This window comes from Geotrypetes seraphini, chromosome 5, assembly GCF_902459505.1.
Source record: "Geotrypetes seraphini chromosome 5, aGeoSer1.1, whole genome shotgun sequence".
Taxonomy (NCBI): domain Eukaryota; kingdom Metazoa; phylum Chordata; class Amphibia; order Gymnophiona; family Dermophiidae; genus Geotrypetes; species Geotrypetes seraphini.
In genome coordinates, this window is record NC_047088.1 from 167257023 (window position 1) to 167283120 (window position 26098).

The 26098-nt window shown below is 42.4% G+C and overlaps 1 protein-coding gene across 2 annotated transcripts in view; it reads left to right on the top strand.

Annotated features, from left to right (window-relative positions):
- The window catches only part of ERBB4 (erb-b2 receptor tyrosine kinase 4), a 1781744-nt gene that overhangs the window by 704450 nt on the left and 1051196 nt on the right, over positions 1-26098 (top strand). For both annotated transcript variants that reach the window (XM_033945093.1, XM_033945094.1), the window contains exon 2: positions 22534-22685. In XM_033945093.1, the coding sequence (XP_033800984.1) occupies positions 22534-22685 (152 nt within the window). The remainder of the gene's footprint in view (positions 1-22533; positions 22686-26098) is intronic.

Sequence of the window (26098 nt, forward strand, 5' to 3'; positions counted from 1 at the left end):
AGCATTCAACGAGCTGGACTACGCTAAAAAAAACACTATCATGGTTTTGTAAAAGGGGGTGGGGGGGCAGGGTTAAGTCTAAGTTATGATGTCTTAAATCAATTTCACACATACACACAAACACACGTTTATTAAAATGCAGTTAAGTTTTGCAGTTATCTTGCTTTGACTGCATAAATTAATACAAGGTAACTTCAAAAGCACAGAAACATTTTTTTTTTTCACTAAACAGTACATTTGTTCACAGATCATCATGAAAAAGCACTAAATGTACCTGTGCTAACTGTATAAGTGTCAGCATGTAGCAAGTACCATGCTGTAATAGCATCTTTAACACAGCATGCAGTTAATATATAAATTAGAGCACACTGAGGGGGGTCACTTTTTTCTTTTTTTATTTAATAAGAGGTCTTTATTGAGTTGTTAAGAACATAGCTAACTAGGCAAGTAAACCAGTTGCTGTAAACAACAGTCCTAACTTTGCCTGATTATATGTACAAGTCCAGCACTGAATATCGGTCATACCTGCAGAACCTCTGGGTATTGCCACTGTCATAGATATTCAGTACCAGTGCCTGAACACAACTTGACGTTGAATATCCAGGTCTAACAGTCAAGCTGATTAAAGAATGAAAAGCATATTAGTTAAAACTCAAAATATAAAACCTGATATGGCTATGCTTTTGTAAAACACCTGAAACAGGGCCACAGAACTGTGAAAAAATGTTTAAAAAATAAATATAGTTCTGCACTAGAGTAGACACGTCGGATGGTGTGAATAACATGAAGAAAGACCTGGCGAAGCTTGAATAATGGTCTAAAATAGGGCAGCTAAAATTTAATGCTAAGAAATGCAAGGTCATGCATTTGGGCTGCAAAAACCCGAGAGAATGGTACAGATTAGGGAGTGAAGAGCTTATGTGCACAACAGGCGTGTGGAACTTGGGTGTGATTGTATGTGATGACCTTAAGGTGGCCAAACAGGTTGAAAAGGTGACGGTGAAAGCTAGAAGGATGCTAGGTTGCATAGGGAGAGATATGGCCAGTAGGAAAAAGGAGGTATTGATGCCCCTGTATTAGACTTTGGTTGTACAGGGATCTCATTTGGAATATTGTATACAATTCTGGAGGCTGCACCTTCAAAAAAATATTAAAAAGATGGAGTTGGTCCAGAGGACAGCTACTAAAATGGTATGTGGTCTTCATCATAAGACGTTTGGTACCAGACTTAAAGATCTCAATCTATATACTTTGGAGGAAAGGCGGGAGAGGGGAGATATGATAGAGATGTTTAAATACCTACGTAATATAAATGTGCATGAGTTGAGTCTCTTTCATTTGAAAGGAAACTCTGCAATGAGAGGGCATAGGATGAAGTTAAGAGGTGATAGGCTCCGGAATAATCTAAGGAAATACTTTTTTGCAGAAAGGGTGGTAGATGCATGGAACAGTCTCCCAGAAGAGGTAGTGGAGACAGAGACTGTTTCTGAATTCAAAAGGGCCTGGGATAGGCACGTGGGATCTCTCGGAGAGAGAAAGAGATAATGGTTACTGTGGATGGGCAGACTAGACTGGACATTTGGCCTCTATCTGCCATCATATTTCTATGTCTACTTAAGAGAATAATAAAAATCAGCATTATTTAAGATATGATGGGGTACTGAAAATTTGTCAGCCCAACCAACTTCTGAGTTCCTCCAAGGCGGCTTTTCCTGCCCGCCTGCCCTTTCTCGAGGATTGATGTAGGTAGCTCGGGGGTGGCGGATTCCCGAGCTACTGGGTCATGAGGCTCATCAGGTGATGAGTGTTGGGACGGCGGGGAGCCATGCCCGGTGGGTCAGGTGACCTAGAAAAGGGGCATGTGGGATATGCCACCCCTCTGACTCTTGCTGTGGTGGCGGGGTCGAGGGAATAAAACTAATTCATCAGGTAGATCGGGAGGAGCTCTTTATACAATATTAATTATGTTAATGAAGTTAAGATATGTTATGTTTATGGTTTATAAATTGAGCTGCGGCTAATTGTACCAACCAGAAGACTCTAGAGTGTTTTTTGGGTAGAGTTAAGAGGGAAGGTTAAGAGGGAAAGTGGTGGGTTTGGTACATAGGCAGACAGCAGGGCCTATCCAGACCCGCTGTTATATCCAGCTTGTGACTTTAAAACATAAAAATATGGCCCCCTGCATTTACCGCATAGTTTCTGCAGTTATTATCCACTTTAGTAAAATAATCCCTTTGGAATTATTTTTTTTTTGGGGGGGGGGAGGGGGTCATCTCTGGCTCTCTTTCTCCTTGGATGATATCATTTTGGAACCCTACCTCTCCTGCTGACCTCAGTGCCCTGTTCCAAAATGGCAGCTCTGACAACTAGCTGTAGTCTTGCGGTACTACTGCTAAGCGGTCAAGCTGCTGATAAGGAACACATACTCTACCTCTTTATCCCCCTGCTTTACAAAGCTGTGCTAGCGTTTTTAGCACTGGCTGCGGTGGTAATAGGTTGGACACTCACAGGAATTCTATGAGCGTCGGAGCTGTTACCGCTGCATCCTGCGCTTAAAAAGCTAGCGCGGCTTTCTAAAGGAGGGGGTACATGAGAGAAATGTGAGTACATAATAAGCCTGTTAATGAATTATCTCCTCCTTGCGTTGTTAAAGGAAGAGAAGTTGCTTGATTAAGAGCTCTTGCCCTTCATCACTTTCTGACCCATTTGTAAAGAGGGAGGTGATTCATGGGGTTTCCATTCCCTTTAAAGAGAGAGATGGGTGGGCCATGATGGCACATTACAATATTATGGTTACTGCTCCTCTTGGTTTGCCTATTGGTTAACTTTTGTAGTCTACATATGCCAAACATTTCAAGTAGTGATTTAATGAGAACATTTTGGGCAAAAGGGACAGTATAACCTCATAGTGGAGTCGAGTTTTTTTGAGGCTTGAGGGAGATGACAAATTTCTGTTTAGATAAATTGAGAGGCTGGCTTACATCCATTGCAGCACTGCATCTACAAATAGTCAAGAGAGAAAAGAATAACACATCTACAAAAAGTCATCTGAAAGAGAGAATAAAATTAGTGAGTGATGGCATATATATGACCCTTATCTTCCAACTAATGTCAGGAGCATGTGAATTATTTCTTTTTAAATCACTGGGGTATGTCTTCAGTGACTTCTTGTGAATCTGTGATCTTTATTTTATTACTTCTGGTGATATATTAATGTGTTTATCAGTTTACAAAGACGTGTGTTTTGAAGGTGCTGTATTGCCATTAAGAAGTAAAGTTTTAACTTTTCTCATTGAAATGAACTTAGGCTTGACTTCATCACTGGTTTTAGGACAATCATATTTTTCTATGACTAAGAAAAATATGATTGTCCTAAAACCAGATAATTCAAGGCAATTATCAAATAGACTGTGTAGTGACAAATTGCAGATACACATATTGCATGCCATTTTGGAAGATAAACTACCTTGCTGTTTTCTCTGTGAAAATTGACTAACAGAAAATACAGCACAAATACATACCTGAATGTAAATCACCTTGGGGAAAAAATGGTGTGAGCCAAATGCATAGATGAATGCTTATGAAAAAAGCACCTGCTATGTGTATAGGTGGCAGGGAGAATGGAGGATAAAATAGCATGTCAAAAAAACGATGAACAGAAAATACCCACACTAAAAACATAAGGTGGGGGAGGGAACAAAAACAGTGGGATGAAAACTGTATCTGGACGAATTTATTAGCAGTCTTCAATGCCACATGTTTTTTTCCCGGTTACATGGTGCACAAATTGGTGACTACACTTCTCCCTTCGTATACGAGGTTTCAGCATTCGCGGTTTTGATTATTCATGGTTTTTAGCTTGCTGGCTTCTCCCCCCAAATTACATCACTGATTCCAAACGTTTACAGAGAAAATTGCTGATTCCCAGCACTTTCTTCATCGTGTTTTGCCTCTACTTCAGGAACAGACCAGGTCCTCCATCGTGTTATTCGCGATTTCACTATATTCACGATGGTTTTTAATAGAAAACAGCGAATAACATATGAAAAAGTTATTCACGGTTTTTCTGTATTTGAGGTTCTATTAATCCCCTATCACAGCGAATACGGAGGGAGAAGTGTACTTACTAAAATATTGCCATATATGTAGTCCGTTATAGGGGAAAACACCCTCCAGGGATTCAAGACAAAGTTGGACAAGTTCCTGCTAAACTGGATCGTACGCAGGTGAGGCTGGACTCATTTAGAGCACCGGTCTTTGACCTGGGGGCCACCGTGTGAGCGGACTGCTGGGCACGATGGACCACTGGTCTGGCCCAGCAGCAGCAATTCTTATGTTCTTATGGACTCCTGAGGAAAGCATCCATTGCTGAAACACGGATTGTGTTGGGCCCTACTTACATCAACTTATATCATCAAGATTTTACAATAAAATAACATGCAGCATACTTTTGAAAATGCCATGGCTATAAGAAAGAGACCTAGCACATTTTAATGGTGAAAACATAAGACCGAAGGTTAATCCCCCCCACCCCACTACTTCCAATAATGGCCAACCCATGTCCAAATACCAAAATCCTAAAGAGTAACAAGATTCCATGTTATCAACCCCAGGGATAAGTAGTGGCTTTTCCTGTGTCTGCCTTAATAGATGTTTATGAATTTTTCCTCGAGGAACTTGTCCAAACCTTTTTAAAATCTAGATATGCTATCTGCTGTTACCATATCCTCCGGCAACGAATTCAGAGATTACCTATTTATTGAGTGAAAAAGTATTTTCTCCTACTTGTATTAAAGGTATTGCCATGTAACTTCATGAAATGCCCCCGAGTCCTTTTACTTTTTGTATACTACAGAGCCGCCAGAGTGATTTTTCTATTTTAATTAACCAGTTGTTTTTGTTTATCAACCACCTTTATGAAGAGATGTTCATTTTGATTCCATGCTGTCCATTTGCTAAAATCCCTGAAATATTCAGTTTAAGATCTGCATTTCAATGGTACAGGATAGCTATAACTTTGTTTTGCAAATGCTTTGAGGGAGCGAAAGTGTAAACCAAGCAAATTGCAATATACCGAAATAATTCCCTTTAGGCAAGACATTTCTAAGCAATTAATGTCATATCTTTGTGGGCGGCCTTGAGATTCACCTCAGTCCTTTGGCTATTCCATACATTGCATTAACTGTTCGAAAATGCCTTGTCCTTTGGTGATTATCTCTGAAGTATTAGTTTCATTAGATACTCATAACAGGTGGACACATTTACCTTCTCTATATATTAGAGAGTGTTCAACCTTGCAGTTCCTCTTGGACTACATTAGAAATGATATTGTATTTATTTTCACTGCTGGTGACTGTAAGTGCTAGGCAGTCTGCTGCAAGCTATTGATTTCAGAAGCGCTGCAGTCCTTTGGTCATTTCTTAAGGTGATCCACAACTAGTATTGTGTCCTGGGTGCTTCCTTTAGGAAAACAGATCCTGGGGTTTAAATGTTTTGTTATAGTTTGTAGGTAGCTCTTTAACAATCCTCAGATTTAAGAAGCAGAGTTGAAACCCTTGAAGCCTGCATATTCTTCTATTATTAATAATATTAACATATTTGTACCTATTGTCGGTTAATCTGTTGCGCTTTGTGTTGGCTGTTAAAATGAATAAAGAATTGGGGAAAAAAATAATATTAACATTTCACTAATTATGGTAGCCTCAAGATCATTTATGTAGAAAGGGGCACACTAGTCTTAAATCAGTGTCAGGTCAAAAGCGCGCCGGGACAAAGGCGCGAGCAGACAACTGAGCGCAGCGCGGAGGCACACGCCGAAGAAAAAGACTGTTTTTAGGAGCTACGACGGGAGGTGTGGGGGGGAACCCCCCCACTTTACTTTATACAGATCGCGCCGCATTGTGGGGGCATTGTGGGGGTCCTATGCTATGAAACTACCAGGGTTCTTCAGTTGCCTTAAGAATGACCTATTGGTTGGCGAACATGCATTCATCCATAACTGTAGTATATTTTTATGCTGATTGATAATCAAAACATTTATACCCTCTTATATTAAGCTGTGGTAGAGGTTTCTACTGTGTCCTAAGGCGCTATATGCTCTGACACTGTTCTGACGCTCATAGGAATTCTATAAGCATCGGAGCATTTAGTGCTCCGGGCTGCAGTAGAAACCTCTACCATGGCTTAGTAAAAGGGGAGTTAACTGGCTAAAAATTGTCACTGAATGGTTAACTTGTTTGTTCAAAGCTGTCTGCTAATTTTCAGCGGCACTTAACCAGTTATCGCCACTTGAAAATTAGCCATTAGCGCCTAAGTGATAGTAGCTATTTTGGTTTTCATTTATTTTTTTATATATGAATTTCCAAATACAAACACAAGAATCCTCTTGTTACAGAAAATCAGAGAAATAATAAAAGGAAAGGACATATGTTGCATGCTAATAATTAAATCAAGAAAAAGACAAAATCAAGTTGCAATATCAAACAATAAGATAAATTATGCAATATAATAAATAAACTAGTATTCACTCTTTCTTAGACCACCATAATACCTTAAATGACAAGAATATGAAGAGATAAGGAGGTCTCTGACAATACTTTTTTTAATTTAAAAAAGTAAAAGGCTTAACGTGATTTTATCCAGTTCAAATTTCCTTATAACAGCCCTTTCATATATGAGCTAATTTTGTCGCATCCAGAAAGCTACGAAGTTGCTCTGGCACAAAATAAACATATTTCGTTCCAGCATGTTTTTTTTTTTTTTAATTTAATATTTATTGAAATTTTCAATATATTCAAGCATATTATAACTTGTACAGAAAGGAAATTTAGCAAGAAATTAATACAAATGAAAACATATATCAAAGAACATATAAGCATAAATTTCTACTCAAGTCCTCAAAAAGATCCAAGAAGGAAAATAGGCGACAAGAAAATTATTAAAACAAAGTAATAGCTAGTCGAATGAGGTTAAGGCACCCTTTCTTAAACTAAGCACTTTCTTTCTCCAAAGATGCAGTTGTGAGAAAAGTTGTCAGTTGAGCTGGCTCAAAGAAAACATATTTATGAGAATGGTAATTAACAACACATTTACATGGGTGTCGCAAGTAAAAAGTCGCCCCCAGAGATAAAACACCAGGTTTCCTTAACAGAAATTCTTTTCTCCTTCTCTGCGTCTCCTTGGCCAAATCTGGGAACATCTGAATTTTACAACCTAAAAACTCTTTTTGCTTATTTTTAAAGAAAAGTCTCAGCAACCAGTTTTTATCTGGTGCGAGAGCTACTGTCAATAATAAGGTTGCAGGGGTCACTAATTCTCTATCAGACATTTCCAATATATTGGATATATTCATTAAATCAGGTCCCGACTTCTGTTGTAATTGCTGTTGTTGTTGGTATTGAGGCTTACTTGGAAGATAATAAACCTGCGTAAATGGTGGTAATGATTCATCAGAGAGTTCCAATATTTCCGTCATATAACGTTTCAACATTTCCCTTGGGGCTATCACAGAGACCCTAGGGAAATTTATCAATCTGAGATTATTGTTACGAGAAAAGTTTTCCATTGCTTCCATTTTCCTTCTTAAATTGGTATTATCTTTAATTAATACCTCAGTAATTTGTTGTGATACTTTAAGTTCTTGATGAATATTTTGTATTGAAATTTTTGAGTCCTCAAGTCCAGTCTTTAAATTTTTAATCTCAGTTCCATGATTTTCTAATTTCTTTTCTACTTCTTGTAATTGTGGATTAATAGATTTTGCCAAATTGGCTACCAGGTCCCACAGAGAGTCTAATGTAACCTCTCGGGGCTTCAAAATTTGCAATGGTTGTAATTTTAAGTTAATTAGCTCACCCTCTGGCAACATGTCTCCTCCTGTAATCTGTTGGATTTTCTGTTGGATTTTCTTATCCCCCACTGCTTCTTCCACAGTCTCCTCGTTAAGACTCCTCTGCTCCAGCAGGGAGTCCCGTGGCACAGTCCCCGTGTTCTCTTCCTTAGCCTCCGAGAGGAAGTGAACTCCAACCTCAGGAAGTTCCTCCTCTCGCGGGGAACTGGTCGACTGAGGGCGTGGGGGTGGTGCTCTCACTTCGGGGCTCAATGATGTTTCCAGCCACATGGTGAACGCCACTGACGCGCCTCCGCCGTGTGTCTCCTGCGGGGAACTCCCCGAAGCTATCGGCGTGCCCTGCATTCTCCTCATCAAGTCCTCGATGTTCCCGAAGACGGCTGTTCTGGAGCGCTGCGAGGCTCCAGCAGCGCTACGTCCCCTCCTCTTCGGCATCGTGAAACAGGTAAAGGTTTGAGTGGACAAATTATGTCAAGGAATAGACGGGAGCGTGAGACTCATGCGACTGCTCATGCGGCCATCTTGGATTGCATCAGTTTCTTCTAAACCCCGTTCCAGCATGTTTAATCATACACCTGCAGGGATAACTAAGGGCCTCATCTATTAAACTGCGCTAGCAGTTTTTTAGCGAAGAGAGCTGCGCTGAATAGCTCCGGGTTGCTCCCGATGCTCATAGAGTTGCTATGAGCGTTGGGAGCAGCGCAGGCTTTCAGCGCGGCTCTCTGCGCTAAAAACTGCTAGCGCAGTTTAATAGAAGAAGGGGGTAAGTAAAAAAGTAGCTCCCATTTTTATTGTCTCCTCCCTCATACTCAGGAATAGCTTTCTCCTCTCTTGATTAGCAACATCAGAGAAAATACATATCTTTTCTCCCAAAAACAAGCTCTGCGAGAAACAAAAGAAAGTTTTCATTAATATATTTAAGTCCTGCTCAAACACAAATGAGACTATCAAAGTGCCTCGGTATTGAACTTCTTTCTGGGATGTTTCAAGTATTCCAGTTAGATTTTTAAAGTCTATTTCTTAAGGAGGAGGATTTTCTGGTTTTCTCAGCAGGTAATATATTTTATTAATCGGTGGTATCAAATCAGTAGAAATTTTTAAAGTCTCCATTAGGTATTTCTTAAAGGCATCAATAGGTGTAACTAAATTTAATTTAGGAAAATTCAGGACTCACAAGTTCAATCTCCTACTGAAATATTCCAATTGTTCAATTTTATGTTTTAGAAAATTCCTGTCCTTGAGCATAGTAGCTGACAAAGTTTGTATTGAAGAGATCCCTTTATCTACCTGTTCAAATTTTTTATTTCTGTTTGAATATTTTGCACTGAAGTAGTTAAATCTTCCAACTTATTTACTACTTTAGAGATATCTTCGGCTGATTTTGTAGCCACAGTTTCAAGACACTGGACAGTTTTCAATATGTTTGCCAGCATCACTGCTGAGGAGTCGGCTCCCTCCGTTACTCCAAGGAATGTTGACTTGGCGTCTCGGTCAGCATGTTGACCCCTCCATGTGCAGATGCCGTGCCCATCGAGCTCTTGGCTCTCTCACATTGCACGCTGTCCTGCACTGGATTTAGCGGTGATTGGGTTGTTGGGGGGGGGATAAAGATATTTCAAGGCCCAAGGCTCTGGTGGCTCCTTCCAATGGTGCAACAGCAGGCACATCTCCCCCTTCCTGTAATAACTGATGAGCTTGTTAAAAACCGGTCCATCAGCGATTGTCCAGGTGTGGATGGGTCTCTCCAGATAATACTTGCGTTTAGTGTGAGGCATGATTAAAAAACCACGCAAAAGAAAGTAGCTATTTGGGGGGGGCATTCTGGGAACATAGTTGGCACTTGGCCAGTTAATTGCCCATACTAAGCATTTAACTGGCCAGGGTAACCAAGTAAAATGGGACTCTATAAAACACAATGCTATCTTTATGTGGCCAGTTAAATTCTGAAAATCGATGTAACTGGCCTGTGCCGCATAAACATGGCCTGGCACTGAATATCTGGTGATAACGCTAGCGGCAGCCAGCAAAACGCTCACCACTGCTGGCTGACTATTTATCCCCTAGTTTTCATATATTGGTGTTACTAACCCCTTCTTTTACAAAGGTGCGCTTACCTTTTTAGCACATGCTAAATATTAATGCATGCTAAACACATGCTAAATGCTAACACGTGCATGTTATCCTATGGATGCATTAGCAGTTAGTGCATGTGTTGATTTAGCATGTACTAAATAAGCGCTAAAATATTTAGCGCGCCTTTATAAAAGAAGGCCTAAATGTATTAACATATGCTTTTCTTTTCTCATTTTTTGAGGCGCTTCACTTCTGGCAGTGACCCTTAGCGAATTGAACACACAGGCATTTGTTGTTACCCTTATTCTTTGCGGTATATCTTATACCTTATTTACCATGGACCCCTGACGAAGGTGTACTGTCCGAAACACGGACCGTGTCGGGTCCCTTGGTTGGTAAAAAGGTTTTTATATTACTGCATTTTAATTTGGTACAATAAATCCTGCCTGCATCTTGTACATTGCCTGCAGTTTCTGTTGTTTTTTCTTTTCTAATCTAATCTAATCTAATCTAATCCTTAGGTTTGTATACCGCTGCTTTACATTTTAGTTTGTGGCAAAATATAACATCATAAACAATGGCGTAGCAAGGGTAGGAGATGCCCGGCGTGATGGCGTCCTTGCCTTTTTCTCTGCCCCCTGCAGCACGCATGCATTCCCTTCCACAGTACTTCTTTAACTCTTTGCCGGTATGAGCAGCATCTCTAAAATGCTGCTCGTACCAGCCTCAGCTCTCCCTCTGACATCACTTCCTGTTGGTGGTTTGTTTGACTACCTAGTTTGAATATAGGAGTGAGGGTATATGCGTGTGTGTGTGTGTGTGTGTGTATGATTTGTGTAGGGCAGTAGCAAACTAAGGGGAGGGGACGGTCCGCTCCGGGTGCCAGCCCTGAGGGGGTGCTCCCGGCCTTGCCGTTCAGTCCCCCCACCCCCGAAGGACCGCTCGCCCCACTGACCTTCCTGCACCACCTATGAAGCAGCCCGCAGCAGGATTGCGATGTCAGCGATCCCTGAGCTGCTTGGGCGCTGCTTCCTGTGCCATGGTCCCGCCCACGGTCTGACGTCAAAGGAGGGGTGGGACCACAGCGCAGGAAGCAGTGCCAAAGCAGCGCAGGGATCGCTGACATAGCGATCCTGCTGTGGGCTGCTTCATAGGTGGTGCGGGGAGGCCAGGAGGGCGAGTGGTCCTTCGGGGTGGGTCGGGACATCAGGCCTTCAGGGTAGGGCGGGCGGGCAGGCAGGCAGGCTTTCAAGGGGGAGGGGGTGACAGGCAGGCAGGCAGGCCTTCAAGGGGGGGACAGGCCTTCAAGGGGGGGACAGGCAGGCCTTCAAGTGGGGAGGCAGGCCTTCAAGGGGGAGGGACAGGCCTTCAGGGGGGGGCAGGCAGGCCTTCAAGGGGGGTACAGGCCTACAAGGGGGTGGGACAGGCCTACAAGGAGGTGGGACAGGCCTTCAAGGGGGGTGCAGGCCTTCGGGGGGGTGCAGACCTTCATGGGGGTGCAGACCTTCGAGGGGGGGACAGGCCTTCAAGGGGGGGACAGGCAGGCAGGCCTTCAAGGGGGGACAGGCCTACAAGGGGGGACAGGCCTTCAAGGGGGGACAGGCCTACAAGGGGGTGGGACAGGCCTTCAAGGGGGTGGGTCAGGCCTTCAAGGGGGGACAGGCCTTCGGGGGGGGTGCAGGCCTTCAGGGGGGTGCAGACCTTCAAGGGGGTTCAAGCCTTCAAGGGGGGACAGGCCTTCAAGGGGGGGACAGGCAGGCAGGCCTTCAAGGGGGGCACAGGCCTACAAGGGGGGGACAGGCCTACAAGGGGGGGACAGGCCTACAAGGGGGTGGGACAGGCCTTCAAGGGGGGTGCAGGCCTTCAAGGGGGGACAGGCAGACCTTTAAGGGGGGACAGGCCTTTGTGGGGGACCCTGGTTTAGAAGTACATGGAGGGAAGGGGGTGTTCAAAGAGACGTGCATATGCCAAACTTCGGGAGGGGGGAAGAAATAATGGGTCTGAAAATAGAGGAGAGGGAGAGAGATGATGGACCATGGGATTTAGGGAGCGAAAGAACAGAAAGGGAGAGAAATTGGACACAAAAGATGGTGTGGAGGAGGGATAGAGATACTGGATAGGAGGGTAATTGGGAAAAGAAAGGGAGAGAGGTTGACTTCTGGAGTGGTGGGGAAGGAGGGAGAGATGCCGGATGAAAGGGTAGTTAAGAAAAGGTGGATCTGTGGAGGGAGATGAAAAAAAGGAAAGATACCTGACTTCCTGGGGAGGGAAGGGAAATGGAAAGGGAGGACAGAGTTGGCAGATGGATGGTTAGCATGCAGAAAGAAGAAAGAAGGAGACCCTGGCAAGCAAGTTATCAGAAGAAAACCAGAGCCTTGGATCAACAAGATTTGAAATATAACCAGACAACAAAAGGTAGAAAAATTAATTTTATTTTCTGTTTTGTGATTACAATATGTCAGATTTGAAATGTGTATCCTGCCAGAGCTGGTGTTGGACTGCAAACGTGAGCTAGGATTTAACAGAGAGAGGAAAAGTCCTTTTTGTTTCTTTATTTTATTTACACCACAGCGCCAGTGTGGTTAGGAGAAGCCAAAGGAGTTTTGAAAAAAATCACCTAACTGGGCAGGAAAATCGAATTGAAAAACCAATTCAATAGGCTGAATCGAATCGAAATTTTTTTTCCTGAATCTGGCAGCATTAGTTTGTGCTACTGTCTTAGACTTTAGGATCTGGGATTGGGGAGAGATGGCATCCTCAGTACTTTATAATGCAAGTGAAACGAGGATTTGGTCAGACTTTTGAAGGGTCTGCAGAAAAAAAATATTGTATAGGCCGGGGACATGAGACAACAGGAAATGGGAACTTTTCTTCCTTCAATTTTTGTGAATGGAAAGGCTGAGGATGTCAGAGAGTTCAGTTAAAATATGTGCTTTATAAGAAAATATAATAATGTGTTTTATAAAGTTTATAGCATAGCTGGCCTACCCAGTGAGGTGTTCCTAGTGGTGGTGGTGGCAGCGTGTCAATGTGTTGAGAGGAAGAGGTGGTCTGGGAAATTCTGCTGAGCAAACTCCGGGCCCATTTCCACCCCCCAGTTAGTCCACTCCACTCAACTGGTTCACAAACTGAGTGGGTCTTTGGGTGTTGTTTTGGGATCTCTTCCAGTGGTTTATCAGTATCTCCGAAAGCAAACAAAACAAAACTGCAGATATGTACAAGACGTAGGCTAATTTTATTAATGACAAAAAATGATATGCAAAAAATAATAATATGCAAACCCTTTTACCAATTACCAATCAAGGGACCCGACACGGTCCGTGTTTCGGACACACCTTCGTCAGGGGTCCATGGTAAAGGTAGAGGGAGAAAACAAAAAAATGGGAGAGAAACTGTATAAAGGTAGCAAAAATAAAACAACGTCTCGATCCGTCACTGTAAAAAGCCGTCAAAACGAGATAGTCCAAGGAAGGAAACTTTGTTATCCTTAGCATTGACCTACAGAATATGTTTGTAACAGCGCTGCTTGTGTGCCATTAGGCTATGTAGTGATCGAAAGAAAAAAACAGACCTTGCACAATTTTGTACTATATGGTGGGTGTATGAGGAGATTCACATTTCCTGCACAGCTAAGTCCATGTGAAGTTACTTTGTGCTGTATTTGACATCTAGCAAGGTCTCTGTTTGAAAGGAAAGATCTAAACTTAAAAATGAAGTGGCCAGAAGTTATGGTAAAAGCAGATAGTGTAGCTGGTTTTAAGAAAGATTTGGACAAATTCCTGGAGGAAAAGTCCATAATCTGTTATTAAGACATGGGGGAAGTGTCTGCTTGCCCTGGATCGATAGCATGGAATGTTGCTACTCTTTGGGTTTTGACCAGGTATTAGTGTCCTGGATTGGCTACCATGAGAATGGGCTACTGGGCATGATGGACCATTGGTCTGACCCAGTTAGGCTATTCTTATGTTATGTTCTCATCTGTAGGGGCCTTTGTTTTCACTTCTTATTTTAATGTATTTTTTTTCTGGGAACTTATCTGTGTTTTTTATAATGGGAACAAATGTGGAAGATAATTAATATGTGTGGGATGAGGGGCTAACTAATTTCTTCAGCTAAATAATTCAATCCACCTCAAACAGACATAGGAGAACTCACGCACCATTCACACACCCTCCAACCAAAAACGTCAAAAGAAAAAAACTGTTCGACAACCTCCTAGCCATTCGAGCTGCAACACTCGACCCCCAATTCTACAACCTATTGACCTCGATCACAGACTACAAAACCTTCAAAAAGAAATAAAAACCCTTCTATTCAAAAAACACATAAAACCGAACTAACACAATCAGAACTGTCCCAAGCATCACCTGCAACTACTCCATATGTACTTCTGATGTCATGACAATTCAGACATAATTTATGTTATGTTATGTTTGGAATATAAGAAAATTTTCACTGCCTGTTTCTATTCTGACCATTTATTCCGTTTCATGGTCATTACAAGAAATATTTTTTTACATGGGGAGGGTGTAAAAAAATGATGGGCCCCGGGTGTCACATACCCTAGGTACGCCACTGTTATAGGGACATGGATATGTGTAAGTGTGGCAGATTAGTGGAGTAAAATGGGAATTGGAATGATCAGGTAAACAGTATATAAGTATAACGATGTTTAGGGACCCTGCTTGTCTATGACAGACAATTGCTAACTTTCCAAAATAGAATACGAGGGTCATTTTCAAAAAAGATAGATGTCTACATACATCCTTTCTTCATTTATTAATAATATAACATAACATAGGACATAATATATAATAGAATTAAGTTACTCAAGTGTATCCATCAAGAATTATTTCCCTCCCCCCAACCCCCTACCCTGGATGTGTAAAGGTAAATAAAAAAAATAAAGATGCATATTATAAATTCATAAAGTTAGTCAATGGGCTCCATACTTTATTAAATGAACTACTAAGTCCTCTACATTCCACATTTATTTTTTCATAGTTAATAGTGCAATGTACGTATGACACCAAACTATTTAGTGGAGTTGGAACTAAAGGGACTGTAAGGATTTACAAAGGGACCTGAACAAACTAGAAGAGTGGGTGATGAGATGGCAAATGAAGTTTAATGTAGAGAAATGTAAAGTCTTGCATGTAGGGAAAAGAAACCCGAAGTACAGCTATACGATGGGAGAGTTGGTAATGGGTGAAAGTACTCAAGAAAAGGACTTGGGGCTAATAGTGGACAAGACAATTAAGCCGTCGGCACAGTGCGCAGTGGCCTCTAAGAAGGCAAATAGAAGGCTAGGTATTATTAACAAAGGTATTACAACCAGAATGAAAGAGGTCATCCTGCCATTGTATCGGACGATGGTACGCCCACATCTGGTGTACTGCGTCCAATATTGGTTGCCGTAGCTTAAGAAGGATATGGCGATACTCGAGAGTGTTTAGAAAAGAGCAACGCGATTGATAAGAGGTATGGAAAACCTTTCATATGCTGAAAGATTAGAGACATTGGGGCTCTTTTCCCTGGAAAAGCGGAGACTCAGAGGGGACATGATAGAGACTTACAAGATCATGAAGGGAATAGAGAAAGTGGAGAGGGATAGATTTTTCAAACTTTCAGAAACTACAAGAACGAGAGGGCATTCGGAAAAATTAAGAGGGGACAGATTCAGAACCAATGCTAGGAAGCTCTTCTTCATCCAAAGGGTGGTGGATGCCTGGAATGCGCTTCCAGAGGGTGTAATAGGACAGGGTATGGTATCAGGGTTCAAGAAGGGATTGGATGAATTCCTGAAGAAAAAAGGGATAGAAGGGTATAGATAGAGATTATTATACAGGTCTTGGACCTGATGGGCCACCGTGTGAGCGGACTGCTGGGCAGGATGGACCCCTGGTCTGACCCATCAGAGGCACTGCTTATGTTCTTTCTTTTGTTTGTTTGTAATGCACTGTTTTAGTTTGAAAATCAATAAAAATTTACAAAAAAAAAGATAGATGTCCAAACGACACCCTAAACCAGCACTTTGACGTCTTACTAGTCAAAACATTCAAGTGGACATTCTCAAAACAAACTTTCTAAATGTCTTTCTGGTCACTTTCTCTCCAGTGCATCTAAATTTCAAGGGGTTGTATTAGAGGTGTGTTTTGGGTGGGCTTAGTTCTTAGATGTTCTGCAGGGATAATCAAACTTTTAACAAAACGTCCGGGGCACCATTTAGACATTTGGGGCTAGATGTGTTTTAAAAACAAATAAGAATGAAAATGGTGCCCAAACTGACCGGATGACCACTAGAAGTCACCAGTGGTCACTGACCCCTTCCCATCACCCAAATATGTGAAAACGTACTTTCCAACCTGTCTTACAGATACACATGGCTCGTATACATCTCCACAGCAGAGCAGAGGGGCACTCTGAGGCCCGGATTCTATAAACGGTGTCCCAATTGTAGGCGACAGAAGGCAACCTACTGCTGTCTAACCAGCCAATCAGGACGCACATTTAAAAAAAATAAAAACTCCTGAGGCACCTCGGGGAGTCTAGAGAGGTGTGCAAGTCCGCCTAAGGCTAGGCGTGAGCATGGTTTGGCCCGGAAGTAACCTTACGTGGACTTATATGGCTGTACGTATCTCTCTAGGCATGCGGGAGATCGCCGGCAGGAGGGATGCCCAATTCCTCATAGATCACCAGCAGGAGGGATGCATAATCCCTCCTGCTGGAACCCTCCCACCCCCCTGTAGATTGCCCAGACCACCCTCTACCTCCACCTGGCCTCATGCAGCCCCACTAGAAACTCCCCAGATCCCCCCTAACCTTTTTTTGATAGCCGGCCAGATGGGTCCTCCCTCCATCTGTAAGGCAGGCCCACCTCTGTCTGAATGGTGGTCATGCCCCTTCCAGGTGCATTGTGGGATACATTGGAGTGGAGCCTAAGTCCTGATTTGGCCCAGGTGCCTAAGACCCCACCCATAAGATTCCGGTTGGCTCAGGCGCCTAAGGGTGGTGGTGCCTTAGGTGCCTGGGCCAATTAGATCTTAGGCCCCTCCCCAGTGCATCCTATAATGCACTGGGAAGGGGAAAGTCCACCATTCAGGTCTGCTAGATGGACGGAGGGAGGACCCATCCGTCCAGCCATCAAAAAAGTTTAGAGGAGGGTCCGGGGAGTTCAGGTGGACTTAGGAGGGGTTCTAGTAGGGTGTGAGGGTCCAGGTGTGGGTATAGGGGGAGTCTGGGGGGTGGGATGGGAAATCTACAGGGGGTGGGGGGGGGTTCTGGCAGGAGGGATTGGGCATCTCTCCTGCCGGTGATCTACAGGGGTTGAGGGGTTCCAGCAGGAGGGATTGGGCATCTCTCCTGCTGGCAGTCTATGGGGGGGTGTTCAGGCAGGAAGGATTGGGCATCCCTCCTGATGGCGATCTAGGGAGGGGTGGGGGGTATGGGCTGCAGCAGGAGGGATTGGGCATCTCTCCTGCTGGTGATCTATAAACTAAACTAAACTAAACCTTAGGTTTATATACCGCATCCTCTCCATGAATATAGAGCTTGGCACGGTTTACAAGAGCTTAATAAAGGAAAGTGTAACAGATTGAGTATGGTGGTTGAATAAAGGGGGGGAGGAGAGCATTACGTTTTTGTGAAAAGCCTAGTTTTCAGGTGCTTACGGAATAGTTGGAAGGAGACCTGATTCTGCAATGGGGTAGTAAGATTATTCCAAAGCCCTGTGATTCTGAAGAAGAGAGATTTTCCCAATTTTCCCGCATGGAGGATACCTTTCTAGTGAGGGTAAGGATAGTTTAAGTTTTTGGGTGGGTCTGGTGTTGTCGGGATTCAGGGAGTTCCAAGATAGAGGGATTAGGGGAGGGAGGATGCCGTGTAGGATTTTAAAAGCTAGACAGGAACATTTAAAATGAACCCTGGCGATTATTGGGAGCCAGTGGAGTTTGGACAAAAGTGGGGAAACATGGTCAAATTTACATTTTGTGAAGATCAACTTGGCCGCAGTGATTAGTTGAAGTCTTTGAAGACTTTTTTTAGTTAGACTTAGGTAGATGGAATTATAGTAATCTAGTTTGGAAAGGATGATGGATTGAACAAGGACGGCAAAATGTTGTTGGTGGAAGCATGATCTTACTTTCCTCAACATGTGGAGGCTGAAAAAACATGATTTTACCAGGGAGTTGAGGTGGTCGTTGAAGGACAGAGAAGAGTCGATGATGATGCCTAGAACTTTGCTTGAGAACTCAAGCTGCAGCGTGGTGCCAGAGGGCAGTGCGAAGAAGGTGGGCAGCTGTTCTAATTTTGGACCGAGCCAGAGAAGTTTCGTTTTGGACTTGTTCAGTTTCATTTGAACAGAGAGGGATCAGGATTGGAGTTTCGTTATGCAGGCTGTTATGTTCTCAGGGAGGTTGGTAAGGTTCGAGTCTGTCTCGAGAAGGTCAAGGATGTCGTCGGCATAAGTATAGATTGTTTCAAGGGAAGATAGATGAAAGATTTTCAGGGAAGACATGTAGATGTTGAAGAGAATAGGGGATAGGGATGATCCCTGCGGGACTCCACAAGTCGGTTTCCAAGGAGCGGACGTGGTGCCTTTTGTGTTGACAGTGTAGGAGCAGGAACGTAAGAAGTTCGAGAACCACTCTAAGACTGTGGAGTCGATGCCTTTCTCAGAAAGTTGATAAATTAGAATATCGTGGTGGATGACATCAAAAGCTGCAGAGAGATCGAATTGTAATAGGACAGCAAACTTATTGCAAGAGTGTAATTGTTGCACCTTTGAAATTAATGAGACCAGGAGGGATTCAGTGCTGAAGTTGGGTCTGAAGCTGTATTGGTAAGGTAAGAGAATGGAGAATCTCTCTAGGTAGGATGAGAGCTGGGTGGAAATTATGGCCTCTAGCATTTTAGTCAGGAGAGGGATGTTTGCTATGGGACAGTAGTTAAAAGGAGAGAAAGGGTCAGCTTTTTTTCAGTAATGGGGACAAGACAATATGTCCCATTTCTGCAGAGAATAGGCCCAATAGTAAAGCAGAGTTTATAAGTCTGGTGAGGGATGAGATGGCCTGCGTGGGAATATTCTCATACAGGTAGGAAGGGAATTGATCCAGAGTACATTTGCAGGATTTCAGTTTGAGGCAGAGTTTAAAGATCTGGGGTTCAGATATGAGTTCGAAAGTAGTCCAGGATATGTCGTTGGGGGCCAGAGAGTTGTATGAGACTGATGGAGGGAAAGAGATTCTTATGGTAGTGATCTTTTCATTGAAGAATTTTGCTAGGTTGTCTGCTGATGGGGAGGAGGGGGGAGTGGTGGAGTCATTTTTAGATATTAAACAGTGTGCTGCTCTGGTTGTTGGATCTGGAAATTTTATCACCATAGAAGTTCTTCCTTGCTTTTTTTAGTACTGAGTTATAAAACTAGATATTGTCCCTCCAGGATTGTCTGTCTGAAGGGGATTTGGATTTTTTCCATTTGCGCTCCAGTGCTCGGCATTTTTACTTCAGTTCTCTGTGGTACGGAAGATACCAAAGGGGAGGAAGTAAGAGATAGATTTGGTAGATAAAGGGGCAAGAGCACAATAGGTAGTCTTGGAGAGGTTTATCCAGTTGCGCCAGTTGGATTCTGGGTCAGCAGGCTTAGAGCAAGAGGAAAGTTGGTTGAGAAATTGGGACCAGAACAGTTCGCTCACGATTTTTTTGCGGAAGGTGATAGGATTTGTGGCACGGGGTGGAGATCCAAGGTGGGACATGAAAATGGAGAGGCAGAAAGAGCCTAAAAAGTGATCGGACCAAGGGATATGTTCCCAATGAACAAGCTGATGATGTGCCCCTTTTCGTGGGTTGGGGATGATGCAGGAGAAGAGAAACCTAGAGAAGTGAAGAAATTGTTGAATTCGGTTGCATCCTTCCTGGTGTTGTCATCTAGGTGGAGATTAATATCGCCAATGATCAATAGTCTCTGAAATTTTAGGAAGGCGCTTGTTATGGTCTCAAGGATGAGTTCGGAGGATTTATTCCAGGGGGTTGGTGGCCGGTATAGTAACAAGATACCTAATGGGTACGAGTGTAGTTCATCCTTGACTGAAGCTAGCATATATTCTAGTGAGGTATAGCTACCCTTTTCGAGGAGCTGAACGTCGAAAAATGATTTGTAGAGGAGTGCCAGGCCTCCTCCTTTCCGATTTATTCTGGGAGAGAAGAGGCCATGGTAACCATATAGGAGCAGAGTTCGTTTTGCGTGAATAGATCGTCTTTTTCAATCCATGTTTCTGTGATGCACAGGAATTCAGGATCGAAGTCCACAAGTAGGTCCTGTAATATTGGGTCTTGTTGCAAGCAGATCTAGCATTACAATAGAGTGTTGGGACCGGGGTGAGAGAGTCAGAGGTGAAGCTGGGTAGGTTGGCAGGAAGAATGGACTTTAAAGAGGAGTAGTTGACTCCTCAGAGGTTTTTTTTAAGGGGTGATTTCTGGTGCACACTAGCGCGGGGATTCTGAGGCCAGGGCAAATATTATTGACATTTGTGGAGTCGAGTAGATTGGGGGGAGGAGAGGTTTCAGGCAGTGAATAGTGTTGGTAAATTAGCAGAGTAAGAGAAGAAGAAACAAAGAAGGTGGCTTCATGGTGAGATCTAGGAGAACTAGTAAGAGGACTGAAGGTAGAACCTGTTTGTTTAACATGTAAGGATCTGGAATTGGAGGTTAGGTTCTTGTTGGGTATTTGACAGTAGATGTCTTAGGACTTGTTTGACTTTCTGAAAAGTGGCTTAAAACAGATAAAGAACTTGGCACAGTGGCTTAAAATGGAAGAAAGTTTAGCACCTGATTGCTTCTAGGGAGACAGAGCGGAGGTAAAAACTTAAATCAGAATGGAAGACTTAGCACCCAATTACTTCTATAGGGGGTGTACCAGGCAGGAGGGATTGGGTATCCCTGCTGCCATGCGATCTATGGGGGATTGCCAGGCAGGAGGTATTGGGCATCCCTTCTGCCATGCGATTTATGGGGAGGGGGGTATTCTGGAAGGAGGGACTGGGCATCCCTCCTGCTGGTAGTCTTTGTGAGGGTGGTGACGGGTTGCAACTAAACTTATCGTGGCAGGAAGATCCTTTGCCGTGATAAGCTCAGTGGCAACCCAGTTCTCTAACTGGTTTTTGTAACATGAACATCGGTTAGAGAATCAGGTTTTTTTTTTTTAGGAAGGCTTAGGCGCGATTCTGTATAGGACACCAGTCAGTTTCTGAGACTGGGCATTCTATACCGAATCTGGGCCTAAGAGTTTACAGCTGTAAATGTTGCATTTAAAAGTCCCAGGTCAGATGTCACTATATTTATTCAGTTTTATATACTGTTCTCTCAGGGGAGCTCAGAACCGTTTACATGAATTTATTCAGGTACTCAAGCATTTTAATTTGCATATATTGTATGGTGAGCCCTCCAAAACCTACTGTACCTACATAAAGATGACACCTGCAGGCAAAATGGTTATTGTTGTGGTGTACATATGGGTACAGTAAGTTTTAGGTGGGTGTTGGAGGGCTCACCATACAGTATTAGCGGGTTATAGTGACATGTGTACCTTGGACTTTTTATGTGACATTCACTACAGTACCTCAAAGAGTTCCCTTCTGCTGTGCTCAGCTGTCTGTGAACAGTTTGCTAAGAATGCTGGTTGCTTGGATGTCCGAAAACCTTGCTTTTGTGAGTTTTTCATATGAACATCATTATATTTAAGAATGGTAAAAGAAGATATATGTACTAAGGGCCAAAATGTCTACATAAGTCATTTAAACAAAACAAAAAAAAGATGGACATCTTGCAGTTTTTAAAATGAACATTTCTCTGCTGGATTTCTGGAGGTCTTTCGCAAAATGTCCAAATTCAGTCTTAGACGTCCTATTGAAAATGCCCCACCATGCATGCATTTCATAATCCACGTAGGTCATTTATATTGCCCAACTCCTCTTTTCACTATTCCTAAATGGCATTTATGAGATCATTATGAGGCTGGGCATAAAAGAATTGTACAAGGGGGTGCTGTAAAGTTCTTAGTCTAACCACCCAACTTCCTAAATTCTGAGCACTGTTTTACCACTGTAGCTTATTTTGTTAAGTGCCCAATTGCAGAAACAAAATTCTCTGTTTTGACATTGTTTCAGATCATTGATTGAACCATGTCCACGTCATTCTCTTCTTGGTTGGGCTGAGAACCTTTCAGCCCCTCCTCGTATTATACCTGCTTGGGGAGCTATAACTCTAGATTCCCGACTTTTGGATCTATAAAGTTATTCTTTCAATATGTTAATTGTATGCTCTACAATTTCTTTGTTTGGTCATTTTCCTCTTAATTACCAGTAAATGGTAAGCAGAATGGCATGGCATGAAATATATTAAAATTGTAATATTGCTGCTTAAAGAAGGCCATTTTAATATTTCCTTGCAATGGAAGCAAGGTAAATGGATGCAGAACTTTCACTGCCATTAAATAAGTCTATCAGTAAACACATTTTTCATTGCTGTTCTACTGTATGCCTCTCATGTTAATACAGTGTTCCTTGCTTTATTATTTATTGATTTTTATTGAGGGTTTTTTGTTTCTTTTTTTTCAGTGTGTGCTGGTACTGAGAATAAGTTAAGCTCTCTGTCTGACCTGGAACAGCAATATCGTGCCCTGCGTAAGTACTATGAGAACTGTGAGGTGGTGATGGGAAACCTGGAGATTACCAGTATAGAGCGCAACCGGGATCTCTCTTTTCTAAAGGTAGGACGTTTCTTTATTTTTACTTGTCTAATTTTTGTTTAGCTCCTAGCACTAAGCTAAATATGTCTTGAGAAATATTCATCTTTTCCACCCTTCCTTCAACAAAAGCATTGTCCTATCAGTTTACGTAAACATTTATATATTACTGTCCGAGTGCTCCCTTTCCAAACGTAAGGAGTGGGAAAAAAGTATGACTGCAATTCTATTCAAAATCATATAAAGCATTTCAACAATTCAGGAGGGTTACAGGACAGTGAATATCAAATCACCTAAGAGCAATGTACTCCAGCCCCTTCCTTCCCTGCCTGATTGCCAGTTAACCACTTTTGCAAATTTATTTTGAACATATTTTATGGCCCACTACCCAGAACCAATGTTACACTAGGGCTACTTTTTCATAACCATGATTCACTGCCATACTTGGGCACCCATTCAGTTGGTGATGAACTATCCATGATGAGGTATAACTGTACCCTGCATATCTCTGCTGTACAGAGATACTTAGTAATAATAGAAATAAGGGAACTGAAATGAAGATTTATTAAATAGGGTGCCTGTTCCTGAGATTTCTGCTTCCCTTTACTCTCCCTTTCCCTCAACCACAAATATAGAGTGCCTATTTAATAAATCTTTGGCTTCAACATATCTGTTGTGGTAATACCTGTGTTTATAATCCCTGCATATCTTTTCCATTAATAAGTCAAAAACCTGTGGAACACTACACTATAGACGAGGTATTAACTGTCCCTAGTGACTTGTACTGCGGTCACAGAATCCTGAGTTCTCTTGTAAACAGATAAAAAAAGTGAAACATTACAGGCAATTGGTGCCTAAAGTTAAGTGCCAAGTGTATGCCATTCACACTTAGGAGCCCATTACAGAATCATGCTGAGTGACGCCTAACTTAAGACTTACGGCCTCTTTTACAAAGCCGCGCAGCAACAGCCCCGAAGCCCTTTAAATCTCTATGGGCTTCGGGCTGCTAGCGCGGCTATGTAAAAAAGACCGTTAGATGCCTGCAATGTAGGCCAAGGTTTTAAATGCCAACATAATAGTTGCCTAAGTCCTTTAGAACAGTGGTCCCCTACCCTGTCCTGGAGGACCACTAGCCAGTCGGGTTTTGGTGATAGCCCTAATGAATATGCATGGGGCAGATCTGCATTCCTATCATCTTCATTACATGCAAATCTCTCTCATGCATATTCATTAGGGCTCTCCTGAAAACCTGACTGGCTGGTGGTTCTCCAGGACAGGGTTGGGAACCACTGCTTTAGAGAATTGCGCCTAATGGCGCATAAGTCTTTCTCCACCCCCTAGACACGCCTACTTTGGTGTTAGGCACTATCTTTTGGAGAATTATGCCTAAGAAGATAAGCGCCCATCTCCCAATTAAATTTTATTTTTGTTCAGTTATGAGCTTGTTAAAGCTCATTATTGAATCCAATTTTCTAATTACGTTAGGTGTCTAACTTTAGGTACCTTTTATAGAATTGCCCCCTACCTGTATCAGAGCTATACTTGGGGAGGTGTGTGATGTAGCAAGGGGAGGAGGAGCAAGCATGTTAGGAATCCTACTTGCTGCAACAATTCTTTTTTTACAAATCCATATTCCTTGCCTCTGTGGATGCTCTCAGGCTTCCACCCAAAGAAAATTAAGAGGCTGGGAAACTGACATGTCAAACTGAAAAGCTCTATAGAGCAAGTGGGTAAAAGGATGGTCAAAAAATTATCATTCAGTAATGTTTCTGAATACCTCCTTATAATCGCTAAAACTTGCTGATCAATACCTACTTTCCCAACAGTTCCAAATAAATCTCTTAAAAAACTTGTGCATTCCAATTTCACATATTGTTCCCATCAAACACATTTCTTGTATTGGAAGGTGAGGACATTATAGTGTACTAGGAAGTCAGATCATAAGACCATCCTGCACCCTTGTTTCTTAATCATTTATGCTCACTCCTCCTCCCTATCTCTTATAAATTGTTCATAAATAATACCTAAATACTGGTCTAGTGTTTAGGTACCAGTATTTAGGTACTATTATGATGCTGAAATATGTTGTTCCCCAAGGGACGTTGTCGTCATTGCTCTTTAACTCAGTGTTTTTCAACCGCCGATCTGTGGACCAGTGTCGTTCCGCAGAAATTTCTTGCCGGTCTGCAGGGACCCGAGACAGTGTTCTTCAGTCGCTGGTCTGCGGTGCGATCGATGCAGCGTTATCTTCGGGCCGGCTCCCTCTTCCTCGCTGATGCATTGCACAAAGGAAGAAATTAATTTGTTTTTATTTCTTGGGGGTGGGGGTGGGGGGAAGTGTACTGCATGCAGAGTCTTGCATCTTAGGGTTTCTTTGTATATATTAGTACTTTTAGTTTTTGGTCCTTTATTTGCCTGGGGTTATCTGTTTTCTGGTAGGAATGAATGTTGAGAAGCATACAGTGTGCTTTGTGTAGTTTAATTTTGTGGTTAACCATTATGGCCCTCTTTTACAAAGGCGCGCTAAGCGTTTTAGCACGGATTTAATGCACGGTAAATCAATGCTTGCGCTAACCGCTAATGCATCCATAGGATAACATGCACGTGTTAGTGTTTAGTGTGTGTTTAGCGTGTGCTAAAAAGCATAGTGCACCTTTGTAAAAGAGGGGTATGTGTTAATAAGATTATATTGTGTGTGTACATATGAAAAATGAATGGAAAAAATAGTGTTACAATTAGTACTATTATGGGGGCGGGGTCTGGGGCAGAGATTGGGCGGAGATGGGCGGGATCTGGCCCACGACTTAGCTCAGTGTTCTTCAATAGCCGGTCCACGGACCAGTGCTGGTCTGCAAAATAATTATTTTATTTCTGCCGGTCCATAGGTGTCAAAAGGTTGAAGAACACTGCTTTAACTTATATGTTAGACCAGTTATTGAAATTGCTTTGAAATACGGAATCTATTTTCACTCATTTGTAGATGACATTCAGTTGTATGTTGCTTAGGTTCAGTTAGTGACATATAATTGGAAAACCTGAGGATGTGTTTAACAGAAATAAAAGATTGGATGACCTTTATCAAATTGCAGTTGAATTCTTCTAAAACAGAATTTATGTGAGTACAAAGAGATACTTGTCAATTTGCACATCCTTCCCTTAATTGAGATGGAACTACTCTGGTAGCCAAAGATCAAGTTTGCAGTTTGGGTATTGTATTGGATGCTGGTCTTTAACCAATCATGTATCGCAATTGGTGTCAACTTCTTTTTATTATTTACGATAATTGCAAAGCTTTGTGCATAATTTTCTGAGACTGGATTTGCCCAATTTCTGTATGCATTTATATTATTGTGTATGGACTATTGTAATAGATTGTTTGCTGGGTTGCCAGATAAAGAGTTATGTCATCTACCATGTGTACAAAACACTGCTGTGAG